General features: G+C 37.9%; 1 protein-coding gene across 1 annotated transcript in view; it reads left to right on the top strand.

Annotated features, from left to right (window-relative positions):
- The first annotated feature begins 10,238 nt into the window (after positions 1 to 10,238).
- RSBN1 (round spermatid basic protein 1) overlaps positions 10,239 to 16,363 on the top strand; it is a 25,604-nt gene continuing 19,479 nt past the window's right edge. Inside the window, exon 1 of the mRNA XM_015563454.1 lies at positions 10,239 to 10,906. Within this exon, the coding sequence (XP_015418940.1) occupies positions 10,325 to 10,906 (582 nt within the window). The 5' untranslated portion in view covers positions 10,239 to 10,324. The remainder of the gene's footprint in view (positions 10,907 to 16,363) is intronic.

The raw sequence follows: 16,363 nt of genomic DNA, 5'->3' as shown, positions 1-16,363 counted from the left end.
CTCAAGGCCCCCAAGAGAGGTGAGAGCCGGCGGGCGGCCGCGGGCTGGGGCTCTGGGTCTCTCTCGGCGCAGATATCCCGCCCCTTTCGCTCGGAAAGACGCCCAAGCCGTGCCCGCCTCTGGCTGCCCCGCGCCCCCGCGCCCACCGGGGCGGCCCCTGGATCGCACCCCGTGGACACAGCCTGACCTACTTGAGGCTGTTGGTTTCCAGGCCGAGCTGTCAGTTACTCACCCCCTGCCCCGTCCCCCCGCCCGCTCCTCCCGGAGCCTTGGCCGACGTTTGTTTTCAAATTCGGCAGGGTTTCCGCGCGATGCGGTCCCCGGCGTGGGATTTGTAGGTGGCGCATCCAAAAAAACGGCCTTTCCAGAGGGAAGGCTTGTCGCTAAAATCCTTTCCTTCCTGTTTTCCTCGGTGGTGGCTTTCATACTCGCTCTCCACTGCTCCCAAATCTTGCCGGCTATGTTTTGGGGCTGTAACGAGTTTGAATTCGTAGGGAGGTTAACTCGACTCACACTGATCACCTGAGGTTCTGCAAGGTAAAATGTCAAACGCAGTTTATCTTAGTGGTGTTTTTTTTTAAGCCTGCAGGTAAAAAAAATCATTTTTAATTTTCATATTAGATCTAAATCCTCAGGAAAGGGATGTGGAACGTTTTCTCTCTCCTTGGATCCTAGGAAGTAGGACCCACCGGGCCCCCTAAAACGTGGGGTGTGCAGTAGTAGGTATCTGAGGCGAGAATTCCGGTTGCATTTTATTTTGTCTGGCACAACCAATGGATAATTTACTTAATCCCAGTAACCCCGATTAAAGTCAAGAATCTTTTAACACAGAAAATGTAGGGCTTCCTAGTTAAGTGTGGGTTCTAGACTCTAGAGAGCAATTAGGGTGGGCAGAATTGGCGTCTTCCTATTTCCAAGTACCTGTAGCATTTGTTGTTTATATTCTCGTAGAATTTTGATTATGCCCTGAGTTTGTACGTTGTATATGATTTTATGTGATTTGTTAGTTGCATCTTCTCAAGATTTTAAGATTCTTTTGTGTTTCTTAGTAGATTAGATTAGATTATTAACATGTTAATGAACCCGTTTTACAAACTTAAGTGTTGTGAGTCTTGGATTCCTTCACCAACTTGGTCTTAGGCTAAAACTAAGACTACCACCAATGATTACTTATTTTGGGTGCTACTTCCAAATAGCACAGTTCATTGTAAATAATTGCTCAATGGCATTTATTGAGTCCAGGTGAATCTTTCTTCCGGTGGTGGTATCCAAATCTTAATCTCTCAAGAGTAGAACTTGTGCCAGGCTGACCAGAGTGCCAGTTCCACCATCAATATGCAATGATCTTGTTCTCTTTTATTTTTACCTTTGTTTCTCACCTCATTTCGTGTGTGTGTATGTTTTAACCATTCAGAGCTAGAGGTAATTTTAGAGATCACACAATTCAAATTTATATAGTAAAAGAGGAAAAAACTAAGGCCCAAAGTAGTACCAAGTACAGATATTTTAAAATTCTTAAACAAATCATTGACCTACTAGGGGGTAGTACCCAGATCTCCCAAATCCCAATATCAGCTTCATCTCCCTGCTGTGCAGTGTTGCTTTCTCTCCTATTCATTTCCCACTTCTTTGGGTATGAGATGGCAGTAGCCAGACCCACCAAGCATTCCTGACAGCACCTCATTTATGGGGGGACAGTGGTAATTCCATGTAAACAATTCACAACGTGCTTTTCTGGAAATTGTACAGGCCTCATGTTTTTTAAAAAACAAAAGCAAACCTTTAACCCAGTGTTGTCCAACCAACAACTTTCTCCAATGACAGAAATAGTCTGTATCTGTGCTGTCTAATTTGGTAGCCATTAGTCATATGGGGCCCTTGAAGCAAGTCTTTTTTTTAAATACCTTTTTATTGATTTCAGAGAGGAAGGAAGAGAGAGTAAGAAAAACATCAATGACGGGAGTCATTGATCAGCTGCCTTCTACTGGGGATGGAGCCCAACCTGTGGGAATCGAACCGTGACCTCCTGGTTCATAGGTCAACGCTCAACCACTGAGCCACACTGGCCAGGCTGACGCAAGTCTAAAAGACTTGCCATGTGGCTAGTGTGACTGAGGAACTGAATTTTAAATTTTATTTAATTCTAATTTATAGTTAAATAGTTCCCTTTGACTAGTGGCTACCATATTGGACAGCATAGCTTGAAGCAGTTGTAGTTTGCCAATAGGTAAAGAAGACAAGTGGGTTAAGATCAGGTCATTTAAACTATTTTTAAAAAATTGAGATATAATTGCCCTGGTCGGATGGCTCGGTTGGAGTATCATCCTGTATACAAAAAGGTTGCAGGTTCCATTCCCTGTCAGAGCACATATGGAGGTTGCGGTTGGGAGTGAGTATGGGAGGCAACCTATCGATGTTTCTTAAATCGATGTCTGTCTGTCTTCTCCACCCCCCCCTCCCCACTCTCCTCTTCTCCTCCCTTCCTTTCTAAAATCAATTTTAAAAATCCTCGGGTGAAGATTAAAAAAATAAAGATACAACATTATATTAGTTTCAGGTGAATAACGTAAGGATTTGATATTTGTATATATTGTGAAATGATCAGAATAAATCTAGTTTAAATATTTTAATGTTTGAATGAGAACGTTGTTATGGGGGAAAAAAGCTTCCTGGCCAAATACACTGGGAAAAACCAAATACCATTACTTTCTGGATACATGACATACACTGGCATTTTATATGTGTATATTTTCATATTGATTTGAAAGAGAGAGAGAGACATTGATGGGTTGCCTCCCACATGTGCCCGACCTAGGATGGACCCCACAAACTGGGCATGTGCCCTGACTAGGAATAGAACTGGCAACATTTCGGTGCACAGGATGACAATCAACTGAGCTACACTGGCCAGGGTACACATTGGCATTCTTAGAACCCTACATAAAATAACCTGGTTTAACCTTGTTTAATCCAGGCTGGGTAGCTCAGTGGGTTAGGGCTTCCTCTGGATTTGCTAAGGTTGCAGGTTCAGTCCCTGGTCAGGACATATACAAGGAGCAACCAATGAATGCATAAGTAAGTGGGACAACAAATCCTCCTCTCTCTTTCCCCCCTCTTCCTTCCTCCCTCTCTCTTTCCCCCCTCTTCCTCCCTCCCTCTCTTCTTTTCTCCCTCTCTTCCTCTCTCTAATAAATCAATAAATAATCCAGACTTTTGCACACACTTTAATACCTTTTATGTTTTTGCTGAGCATCTTTATACTTGTTACCGGGGCTCGCAGGAGGCATGCCTCTGCAGTCCATCTGAGTTCAAATCTCGGCTCTACCACTTACTGTGTGACCATGGGCAGATTACTTTAACCTCCATCAGCTTCCCTGTTCCTGTTTGTAGAATAAGGTTGTGGTATTGCTTTTATAAGGTTATTATGTGGTTTAAATGGGGCAATACGTGGGAAGCACTTAAAACAATGTCTGGCTGATATTAGGCACTGTTAAAGCTGTCTGTTTTTTTATCATGCTTCATCCTTGATTAATAAGGAGAGTGGCTAGACCCTTGTTATTTAAAAAGCTATGACTTCCCTTATCCTCAGATATTTAGTACTACTTTAATTTTTTATTTTGAGATAATTAAATATTTACAGGAAATTGCAAAAATAGTACAGACCTGTTCTTTCCTTCAGTGGTTACATCTTACATAACTATTGCATACTATCAACACCAGGAAATTGACATTGGTGTGTGTGTACTTTTGTGACATTTTATCACCTGTAGATTAACTACCACTGCAGTCAAGATTCACAGCTATTCCAACACCATGAACATCCCCCTAATGCTACCCATGTATAATCTTAGAAACCTCCTATGTCTCCCCCACCTTTCCTAAACCCTAGAAACCACTAATCTATTCTGCAGCAACCACTTATTTAACTTTATAATTTCATGATTTAAAAATATATATATATTTTTATTGATCTCAGAGAGGAAGGGAGAGGAAGAGAGAGAAACATCAAAGACGAGAATCATTGATTGGCCGCCTCCTGCACACCCCGCACTGGGATTGAGCCCACAACCTAGGCCTGTGCCCTTGACTGGAATTGAACCCAGACCCTTCAGTCTTGAGGGTGATGCTCCATCCACTGAGCCAAACCAGTTAGGGCTATAATTTCATCGTTTTGAGAATGTTATCTAATGGAATAATACAGTATGTCATTTTATGAGTTTTTTTTCATTCAGCATGATGTTTTTGAGATACATTCAAGTGACTGCATTTATCAGTAACTCACCCCTTTTCATTACTGAGTAGTATTCTGCGGCATGGATATACCACCGTTTAAACATCTATTTCTTAAAAGACATTTTGGTTTTCAATTTAGCTATTATGAGTAGAACTTCTATGAACATTCATGTTCAGATTTATGTATGGATGTAATTTTCATTTCTCTGGGAATGCAATTGCTAGGTCATATGGTAAGTGTGTATTTAGTTGTTTTTTTTAAAGACATTGCCAATCTGTTTTCTAGACAGTCTGTTCCATTTTACAGTCCCACTGGCAGTGTAAGAGAGATCTGCTTCCTCTATATCCTTGCCAGTATCTGGTATTGTTAGTATTTTTATATTATCTCTTCAAATAGATGTATAGAGATTCCTCATCATGGCATTTCCCCGATGGCTAGTGAGATTTCATATATTTGTGTGTCATTGCTTGCCGTCCATATATCCTCATTATTAAAATGTCTATTGCCCGTTTTCTAATTGAATTGTTCTCTAATTGAATTGAGAATTCTTTATATATTACAGGTAATATATTCTTAAATGTTTTTTATATTTTAAATGTTTGGCAAAAAAACCCATGACATGTAAAGTCAAATGAAATTTAGATTCAGTGTCCAGAACTAGAGTTTTATTGGAACACCACTCCACCCATTCAGATGGATGTCTGTGGCAGTTTCTGCACCACCGCAGCAGAGGAGAGCTGTGGAGACAGATCAGATGGCCGGCAAAGCTTTTTATAGAAAAAGTTTGCAGACCCTGAGGCAGCTCATTCAGCAGAGAGACATGTTCCCGCACACCAGCCCCTGCATACCAGCCCAGCCGTACTCAGTCCAAGCTCACGTGTAGCTTCCCGTAAATGTCGGATGCTAGACATGTGGAGTTGCTCATAAATAGTTGAAACAAAAGTTCAATCTGTAAATACCAAGGTAAACTTGCTTTATCTAGAAAATGGTACAGAAATTGATTTTTGAAGAGGTAAATTGACATGCTTAAAATTTTCTAGTTAGAAAGTGATAGAACTGAATCTAGAAGATACTAAAAGTTAAGAGATATAAAATCTTTTTTAAAAATTTCTTGTAAGGAACAGTCTTAAACTGAGTTACCTGAGTGTTTTGAAATGTTAATTTTTTCCCTCTCCCTTTTAACTGCATTCAAAACTTAGAACAGACTTCCTCCACAAAACCCATTAAAGGAAGGAGTGCTTCTTTTTAATTATTCTTGGTTAAATTTATTATTGTAGTAATATTTTTTTAAAAAAGGAAAGGGGTGAGTTGATTCCTGTAGCTCTCTTCTCCAATGTCATTAAATGACAGGGTTGCTTTTATGTATTTCCAGTGAGTCAGCCTTCCTTTCTCACATTTTTTTCATCTTTGATCAGCTGTGCTATCACAGGGAGTGTCGCGAGGGCAAACTCCTAATTGAAAGTTTCTATGATGTAATAGAGCTACTGGCAGGAATTTTAAATCCAGAAACAGTTGATTGTCTTGGTGATAGGAGTGAGGAATTACTTCGGGATTATACAGAGAACTGAAGTAAACAGATAATCTCATTTATCAGAGCAACCACTTCAGGGACTGTACTTTTCCTTACTCAGAGAGAGGCGAAAAAGCCTTTAAGGCCATGAAAGTTTTTGTATTTTTGTATAACATAATGCTATCATTATGATCATGCAGAATTATGTAGTGGGCACTCCGTAAAATATTTGTTGAAGTAATGCCCTCTTTATTGGAGGTTCCTCCAAGCCCCCTCAAGTCCATTGCTGGTGATGAGGTCATTGTAGTCAGTCATCCAGTGGGAGAGTGGCAGAGAGGAGGTGAGAGAGAAGCAGAAAGAGAACAGAACGGAGTGTATTGGAAGAGTTGGAGTTTTGGAGTCAGACAAGCAAGAGTTTGAACCTTGGTTGTCACCTACTGACTTTGTAACCTAATATAAATAACATATAATGTTTCAGGCTGTTTTATTTTATTTTATTTAAGTATAGTTGGCCTGAATACATTCTCTGTTGTACCACACTCTACCAAAAAAGAAAATATTGTTCATTCTTTAGACATTGATTTTTTAAATAACAGATATAATTGACAATATAACATTGTGTAAGTTTAAGATGTACAACATATTGATTTGACATAATTTATATTGCAGAGACATTGACTTTTAAATAAAATTTTTAATTCAAGGCAAGGCAACCTTGATATCATTTTCATGAAGCAGTGATGGCTAACTTAGTATAATAACCTTTAACAACTTTGTATATGTGTGCCATTCTCAATTAGTTACCACCATAATAACTTAAAATTAATATTAGTTTATTCATGGAAATTCATCAGCTAGTGTGACAAGTTGTCTCAGATTTCTCTATAATCAAAGGTGAGCTTTCACTATCTCAGCCTTAGCCTTAGATAAAAATCAAAATTTGAAAAACAGGATTAGTGAATAAAATTTCACATTTTAAACTTTTATCATGTTGAAATATGAGATTAAAACCAATTTAGGGCTTTTTCGTTTCCTTATGTGGTGGTTGTTTTGAGATGGACCATGCTGAATTAATTGAATGGTTCTCGTATAATGATTTTTGGAATAAAACCCACAGAGACTTGGCCATGTTAGAAGTACCATTGGTAATCTGATAGTAATATAGAAAATGTGTTACTATCAAGGCAACTCTTTGGTGTTAATTTCAGTGTTGGATCTAGGTCACAATTCATCTTCTGCATACCAAATACGTCCTCTGAAGCCTGAAATAACAGGATCTATTCAGAGATTTTTTTTTTTCTGTGAAATTGCTAAACATTTAGCAATGGGTAATTAGATAATTTTTAAAAAATTGGTTTAACCTTTATATTTAATGGCATTAACATTTAATTGCTTGGGAGAGTTGCCTAAATTACTGATTTGATATATAGGAAAAGTATTTAGATGAATTTATTTGGTAAGAAATATAAATGACCGTTACTAAGTGTTTTAATTAACTCAAATATTTAGTTGTATGTAGAATAAAAGATTACTTTTAAAAAAATATTATTCACTGAGCCAAACCGATCAGGGCTAAAAGATTACTTTTTTTGCCCTGGACATTGTAACTCAATGGTTAGAGTGTCTGCCTGGGCACTGAAGGTTCAATTCCCCAGTCTGGGGCCCCAGACAGGGCATATGCGGGAAGGCAACCAATCATTGTGCCTCTTTCACATATTTTTCTCTCTCTCTCCCTCCTTCCCTTCCTCCCTTCCACCCTTCCACTCTCTCTTAAAAAATCAGTGGAAAAAATATCCTCAGGTGAGGATAAATGATTCCCCCTACCCCCTCCAAAAAAAGAGTGCTTTTTCTCTTGCCAGTTTAAGTAATACATGTATATTTTGGTAAATGATCTCAGTTTAATTACAAGTGATGTTTGCAGATGGTTTTCTTTTTATTGTTTAAATGCAAATATTAAATAGAATGAAAGTCATTTGGTATCATATTAAAGTCTTTGATTGCACTTTAAAAAAATTTTTTAGAAGATTTTATAACCTGGGTATCTGGTTATTAAAATGATTTTGTATAGACTACTGCAACTATCATATATTTACATATTTTATACCAAGAAAACTTTTTACTGTAAAGTTTATTGAGCCTGTTTTTTCCACATATAGTGATAGGATTAGTGGGCATAGCTATCTCAGCACTGAATTAGTTGTATTGTGCCAGAAATACTATAGTTGGCTGGATAAAATCTACACAGTACATACCACAATGTGCTTGAAGGTGGGTCAGGACAGCACCTGATATTTAATCCTAAAGAAGTCTTGCTAGATATATTTTCCAACTAGTAAATAAAAGATGCCATTCTATTTTGGATTTGCCAATCCATGACGATCCCTTAAAATTAAAAATACATTTTTTAGCCGAAACCGGTTTGGCTCAGTGGATAGAGCGTCGGCCTGCGGACTGAAGGGTCCCAGGTTCGATTCCGGTCAAGGGCATGTACTTGGGTTGCGGGCACATCCCCAGCGGGAGATGTGCAGGAGGCAGCTGATCGATGTTTCTCTCTCATCGATGTTTCTAACTCTCTATTTCTCCCCCTTCCTCTCTGTAAAAAATCAATAAAATATATAAAAAAAATACATTTTTAAATTATGAAAATAATAAATGTTTTTGTAGGAAGTTGGAAAATACATGTAAGTAAAAAAGAAGAAAGCTAGACATTTATGATCCTACCAGCCTAGATAACTACCATTAACACTTTGGTGTATATTTCTCCAGATATTTTCTGTGTTGTATATATACAAAATACCTATAGGTAAGACAGAATTTTTCCTCTCTTTAGGTACTTCGCTTCTCCCTGGAATATTTTTCTCTCAAAAACATGCTTGTCTTCTCTTCTAGTTAGGACTTAGTCTAAGTGTCACCTCCCATGGAGAGCTTCCCCAGCGTCTAGAGCAGTGATGGCGAACCTTTCGAGCTCGGCGTGTCAGCATTTTGAAAAACCCTAACTTAACTCTGGTGCCGTGTCACATATAGAAATTTTTTGATATCTGCAACCATAGTAAAACAAAGACTTATAATTTTGATATTTATTTTATATATTTAAATGCCATTTAACAAAGAAAAATCAACCAAAAAAATGAGTTCGCGTGTCACCTGACACGCGTGTCATAGGTTTGCCATCACTGATCTAGAGTAACCTACTGACAACTTCCTTTTTCTTGTACAACTAGATTGTATGACCCAAGAGAGCAGGGATCATGTGTTTCTTAGTTAATACCACTTTCCTAGTGCCCAGAAGTGTCCTCGGTACATAATAGGTGCTAAATAGGTAAATGCCTGAGTGATGAATGTTTAATATTATAAAAATGGGATAAGGTTTATACATATGTTAGCTGCTCTGGAAAGAGCAGATTGCTTACAATTTAGAGGAAAGGTGGAAAATTAAATAAGTAATAGCACTGAATGTGGTTAGTACTGTGATGAGAAGTACAGTAATAGGAAACATACAGTAGGAGTTACTAAGAGAAGGCTTTCTGGAAGAGTGACAATGTAAGCCTTTTCTAACCTTGTAATTTGTCAGTTCTTTTCATCTGTAATATAATTTACAATGGCTGGGTAGTATTTTATCATATGTAAGTACCAGAGTTTAATCAGTATCTTATTAATAGACAATTGGGGGATTTCCTAAATAATCTATAATAATAAAAGCGTAATATGCTAATTAGACTGGTCATCCTTCCGGATGACCTTCTGGACGAAGCCGGGGCTGCAAGGGAAGTCCGGGTCCCGGGTGCCAGAGGGAAGCCTGTGCTGGCCGCTGGGGGAAGGAGGGCCTACTCTTGCACGAATTTCGTGCATCGGGCCTCTTGTGCTCTCACAGATGTCTTTATGGTCTTCAGTTATTTTCTTAGGTAATTTTTACTTGTGCGTGGAATTTTTGGGTCTGAAAATTAGAAATATTTTCAAGGCTTTTGGCACATTAATTTTGGAGAGTACCAAATTGCCCTTCATCAAAGTTGTACTAGTTTATACTTTCAGCAACAGTACATGAGAATGAAAAAAAAAGTTTTTGCCAATTTTGTAGGCAAAATGGTGTCTTACAGCTTAATTTGCCTTTGTTTGATTCACCTATATGTATCATAGTAATGTGTAACTGATAGCAAAATACGACGAGCTCCAGTGTAGATTTTACAGTGGTTACCATACTGCATAGCATATGTGAAATCAATAACTTCTCTATTTCCTTTTGTTTTTTGATTGCAGATTATATTAAGTTATATGCTGACCTTTGCATTATCTACTCTTTAGCATAATCCTCAAACCAGAATATTATTGTATTCTAAGATTTTTGTCTCATTTTATAAACATGTAAGCTGTAATAATGACAAATTCATAGAAACTAAGAATAGGTTACTTAATTTGATAAAAAGTACCGTAAGAAGTTTGTATGTTGACACTAGACCAAGCAACTGACTTCTTTTTAATTATTGTGGCCAGAAACACCAGATGAAAATGGTAAAACCCAGAGAGCTGATGATTTTGTTTTGAAGAAAATAAAGAAGAAAAAGAAAAAGAAACACCGAGAAGACATGCGAGGAAGACGCCTTAAAATGTACAATAAGGAAGTCCAGACGGTCTGTGCTGGCCTGACGCGCATCAGTAAGGAAGTCCTCACCCACGGCCAAGCAAACAGCACGTCGGGCGTTAACAAGGAGTCCTGCAGGTATCTGAGAGATGAACAGCTGTGCCGCTTAAACTTGGGCATGCACGAATATCGGGTGCCCCAGGGAGTACAAACACCTTTCATGACCCACCAGGAGCATTCTATTCGTAGAAATTTCTTAAAAACAGGTACTAAGTTTAGCAACTTTATTCATGAGGAACACCAGTCCAATGGCGGTGCTCTGATCCTTCATGCGTACATGGATGAACTCTCATTTTTGTCTCCAATGGAGATGGAGAGATTTTCTGAGGAGTTTCTTGCTTTGACATTCAGTGAAAATGAGAAAAATGCCGCTTACTATGCTTTAGCAATAGTGCACGGGGCGGCTGCTTATCTCCCGGACTTCTTGGACTATTTTGCTTTCAATTTCCCCAACACTCCAGTGAAAATGGAAATTCTGGGCAAGAAAGATATCGAAACAACCACCATTTCAAATTTCCACACTCAGGTAAGGCGATCTCATTGTTACATTATTTAGTAAGCACAGTTACAGTACATGCTAACCCTCATTTTGTTGCTCAGCACATACCAGCGCACTTTTAATAAAAACTCATGGTGGTAAATGTGGTTCAGATTGTTTATTTCTCTAATTGAAAAATCTTGATTGCTGAAGTTCTTTGGGATGTGGCATATGACTTGCTTGGTCTAAGAAATGCTTTATACATAAACTGTTACACATGATTACACGTCTTTATGGAAAACCAGCTTGAAAACTAATGCATTCTTTTGCAGATTAGGCAATGTTAGCATGGGCGGTGTGATTTAGAACTGGTAGCCTCAAGGTAACTCTAGTAAACTTCATCTTTTGTGTCATCATAAAACATCCGAGGGCATTGACCTGTTTATTTGCCGGGTTTTTGCTTTTCTTTCAGTAACTTGTTGGCAGTCTATCCCAGAAACATCCCTTCTCTATGTGACTTGGAAGTGTCACTGGGAAGACCGCCTTAGCTGCCGCTCCTTCTGCCTATGCCGTGCTGTGGGTGAAGACATTTTCTGAAGCCTTGCTTGCTCGGGCAGCCAGGCTTAAGTCAGCAGGGAAACTCTTTCCTATCCAGTGGTTTAAACAAAACATTTTTTTTTTTCACTGAAGTTATCTTAGGGCATAAACTGCAGTTGATAACATGTTCTAGATTTTTTTCTTGCTTGATTTTCTCATAAGGATTGTGAACGTGGATGGTCAGCTGTAAGTTTGTGTTATAGATACAAATTCTACACAAGTTTCATGGAGAATGTGACACTCTTAGAGAGTTATAATATAACCTGTTTTTTTCAGGTTATTTGATAATTTGCTGCCATTCTTAAGAGGTGTTTTTTTTTGTAGGTAAATAGACTCTTGTGTCATAAGACTCTCGGCTGTCTGCATTAGAGTGGTTTCAAGCCACTTAGATATGAACTCTCCTCTAACTTGAATCTTTTTAGTGCTTCTTACCATCCTTGCCTCCAATGAGGGGAGTATCCAGTTTAGATTTATGAGCTTCACAGTTTCTCTAATTGAAGTTCTCTCTGCAGTAGAGAGAGCAGGAGCAGCCAATCTGGAGAGGTCGCAAGATGGGGCTGCCCAAGATGTTGGAACACGATGTGCAATAAAGGGCTTCGTCTTGGATTTTGGCCTTGTTACCACTATCAGGTACCGAAGTGCTGACTTGTAGTAGATTTTGTTTTTTTTTTTCCTTTTCTTTTTTTTAAAGGAGTGAGTATAGCCCCTTAAAACTTAAGGAATCCTATTTTTATCAATATTGCAGAAGGGACTGAAAATAGTTCTCCTAATGTAGTCCATAGTCCCCATAAGTCCTTGTTTAACGAAGATCTTGCTGAGAGCAGAATTAATACGCTCTTTCACTTTTTTAGTTTAGAAAGCTGCAGCAAGTTTTCTCTTCTGATTGATAGACCAGCACGCATATCTGAGAAGTAAGCCAGAAGCTTGGGGTGGTGGGGAATTTTGGTTTTGTGATGATGACTTTTTAATATTAGTTTTAGTGGATCAAGATATTTAGAGCCGATATCTCTAAATATTCCCTGCTGATTTTTGTCTTCCAATTGATTTTTTTCAATGGAGCTGAAATTTCAATGACTGTACCAACAACTTACCTTGAGATTTATTTTCATATTTATAAAATAACCACTTTCTAAGAACATACCAGATTATTTAAAAATTTTATGTCATTAAATACTTTAACCACATGAGAATATTGAGGACTATTGAGTGTCAAGCTCTGATGATCCTTGGTGAGGGAACTTCATTTTATTTATGAATATTGAATCATTGAGGAGAAAGATGAGGTGGGTGTGAAAGTTGGTATAGCCTAAGAAACTTTAGATTTGCGGTGGAGGAAACATTGGCAGATGTTGGGATGGAAGCTAACACAGTAGTTCAGATTTATTTAGCACTTCATGATTTATAGGAATGCTTTCACATTCATATCTGAATATTTTAAACACAACTCATGTGGTAGGTAAACAATTTTATCTTTGTTTTCCATCAAAGAAACTGAGGGTTGGGATGTTTATTGTTATCCAAGGTTATGTAGCTAGTAAGTAGAAGTCAGGGAGCAAACTGCAAACTTAGGCCACTTGAACAATATGTGCATCATTTTACCATACTCCTTCCTTACTTCAGCCATTGGACGAGAGAGTAGTGCTTTTATTTGTCTAACACTGTAGTCAGTGAAATGAAAATATCTCAGTTTAACACACTATTCAGAGGCTATTCTAATATTTTCAACAAATACCTTTAGATTGTTGGGAATTAAGTGAATACCTTAAGTGTTTTGGACTTCTGTGTTTTGTGAAGTCTTATCAAGTTCTGTTGAGCCAAAAATAAGTGAAGTAAATTTTTTATTATCTTAAAGACAATTATTTGAGGTTATAATTTAAATATGTAGCCATAATAATTATTCATGAGTATATTTCAAGAAACTTTGCTCAGCAAATATTTATGGAGAACCTATCATGTACTGCACGTTCTGTTCTTAAAAGGACTAATTGATGAGCTCAGTTTAGTGGAGAAGATGAATAAACCAGCGGTTATAATGCAGTTTGACAAGCAAGAGCATAGAGGTATGCATAGGGAAAGCAGTAATAACAGAGGGAGTACAGTTTGTGGTGTTACCTAACTCAGGCTCGAGGTGATTAGAAAAGACATTTTAAAGCATGTAGTAATGCTTGAGTGGGGTCTTGAAAGGTTAGTACTTAGCTTAAGAAGGGCATTAAAAGAATACAACCTATGCAAACGCACATATTAAAGAATGTAGCACTTTCAGGAAGCTGGGAATAACTTAATACAGCAAGAATACATGCTGACTTAGGGGGTGGTGAGAGTTGAGACCAGAAAGATAGACAAAAATCAAGATTGTGAAGAGCTTTATATATGCTAAAAAGATAGTGTTTTTTTCTTAGAGGTAATGGGGAATCATTGGTGAATTTTAAGAGGGGCTTGCTATCAAGTTATGGTTGCAAAGATTACACAGTAGTGGGAAAATGAGATCGGAAGCAAGAAGATTGGTTAGTTTACTGTGGTAACCAGACAAATGATTCATGTCCAAACTGATATTGATGCCAGAGAGGAAGAAATGAAATTTGAGCAGTAATTAGAAGATGGGATTATTTGCACTTGGTGAGGGAGAAGTATACGTAGAGTCTTAAGATGTGATTTTGACAATGGACTGACTGATGGTGGTGCTGGTCACAAAGTCAATACAGGGTTGACAAAGCTGTTTTGGGGGTGGAAGGTATTGATGAGTTCTGTGTGAGGTGTTTTGTGTTGGAGATACCTGTGAAGACTATGATTAGACATGTCTACTAGGTAGTTAAGTATATGGACCTATGATTGGGAGACATGTCTAGGCTGGAGATGCAGAAGTTGAATCCATTAGCCTATAGGTGATCAGGGACAGCATTAGAATGGAAGAGAGAAAGTAGAGAATGGAATCCTGTGCTGCACCCACGTGTGGAACGGGAAGAGATAAAGACAAAGAGGGAGAAGGAAGTTAGATGACAAGTTTTCTAGCTTTTATGAATGTTGGAGTGATTGTCATATCCATACGAGGAATGAAGTAAGATAAGGTGGGGAAAATGTTAGGTTGCTCAATTGGGAATGAAATTGGAAACATTATCAAGACCAGTGCTTTGCAAACCATAGCCATCTTAATATCGTAAGTTACGCTTTTTTAAAATAAGCTTGCTATTGAATGTGTGCTCAATATCTGAATTTGGCATCAACAGAGAGCTTGCTAGAAATGCAGACTTTCAGACCTCTAACCAGGTCTTCTGAATCTCAATCTACATTTTAACAAGATACCCAGGTAGTACACATGCACACTAGAGTTTGAGAAGCACTACTGTAGAACTCACCTCCACTAGCCAGAGGAAGTAAAATATAATTTGTTTGGGGCAAGAAAACCTGTAGCTTCTGCTATTTTTATATTTTTAAACTATTATAGTTGGTAAGCTAGGATGCACATATAGGTGAGTTTTTTTCCCTTTGAATATTGTATTAAACTTAAATATTCTAACACCAAAGGAGGTAAGTTCATGATAAATATCAATTAAAGCGCCAAGCTGATCCTCAAATTTGATGACTTAACTCAGCAGTTGATGCAAGGATGACTTTGTAAAGTTTGAGTTCTTGATTTAAAGGGCTACAATTCTGTAGAATTATTCAAGTCTAATTAGTTTTAAATAGTCATTAGCTAAATAACTGTTTTGACCAAAGCATTCAAGTGTTTGTGGAATCTTTTGGTCAGTTAATGGAGAAAAATTAGAAACGTATTTCACCCCCCCACCAAAGAATACACACACACACACACACACACACACACACACGCAGGCACGCACGTGTATTTTCAGGAATAATATAATTTATTATTTTTGCTTAGATTAGTGGTTCTCAACCTTCCTAATGCTGCGACCCTTTAATACAGTTCCTCATGTTGTGGTGACCCCCAACCATAAAATTATTTTCGTTGCTACTTCATAACTAATTTTGCTACTGTTATGAATCATAATGTAAATATCTGATATGCAGGATGTATTTTCATTGTTACAAATTGAACATAATTAAAGCATAGTGATTAATCACAAAAACAATATGTAATTATATATGTGTTTTCCGATGGTCTTAGGCAACCCCTGTGAAAGGGTCGTTTGACCCCCCCCTCAACGGGTCGCGACCCACAGGTTGAGAACCACTGGCTTAGATAATTATATTGTGCAACTATCAGCACTAGAAAAACATTTTTAATGGTTTTAAACCTTGAAGTGTTCTGCAATAAGTATGCAATACTTGGCTCCCCTCCTTATAAAAGTCCTGTGGCCTCTGATAAACTGATTAGCAGTTCAGATATCCTTCTAGTCACCTTATGGACTAACAGGATTTGAGAGTGGGTGGTGTCATTTCCTAGCCTTTGTTTCATAGGTGAGGAAGATCATATTTTGTTTGTGACCTTTTCCAAGGGTAAAGAGTGGCAGTTCTTCAAAGAGGAATTGTTTTATAGTCTGCATTTCTAACAAACTCCCAGATGACGCTGATGTTGCTGGTCCACAAACCAACAAGGCTATAAGGTCTTAAATTCTGTACATGAATTACAAACAGGTAACAAAAACACTAAAAATAAAGTGAAGTTAAATGGGGAGTTGTTTGAAATATCACTATCTGAGACTATTTTCACCTTACAGCAACTATGTAATTAAAGCATATATATGGCAAAGGAAGTGTGTATATGTATATGCTGGGGGGAGAAGGAATTAATTTAAAAAGTGTATCTACCATAATAGGATTTTTTTCTCTTTACCTGACAAATGTGTATTTTTTTTTTTTAAATATATTTTATTGATTTTTTACAGAGAGGAAGGGAGAGAGACAGAGAGTTAGAAACATCGATGAGAGAGAAACATCGATCAGCTGCCA

Source organism: Myotis davidii, unplaced genomic scaffold (genome assembly GCF_000327345.1).
Source record: "Myotis davidii unplaced genomic scaffold, ASM32734v1 scaffold217, whole genome shotgun sequence".
Taxonomy (NCBI): domain Eukaryota; kingdom Metazoa; phylum Chordata; class Mammalia; order Chiroptera; family Vespertilionidae; genus Myotis; species Myotis davidii.
The sequence above is the reverse complement of the archived record's forward strand: the minus strand, read 5'-3'. Positions and strand labels throughout refer to the sequence as shown.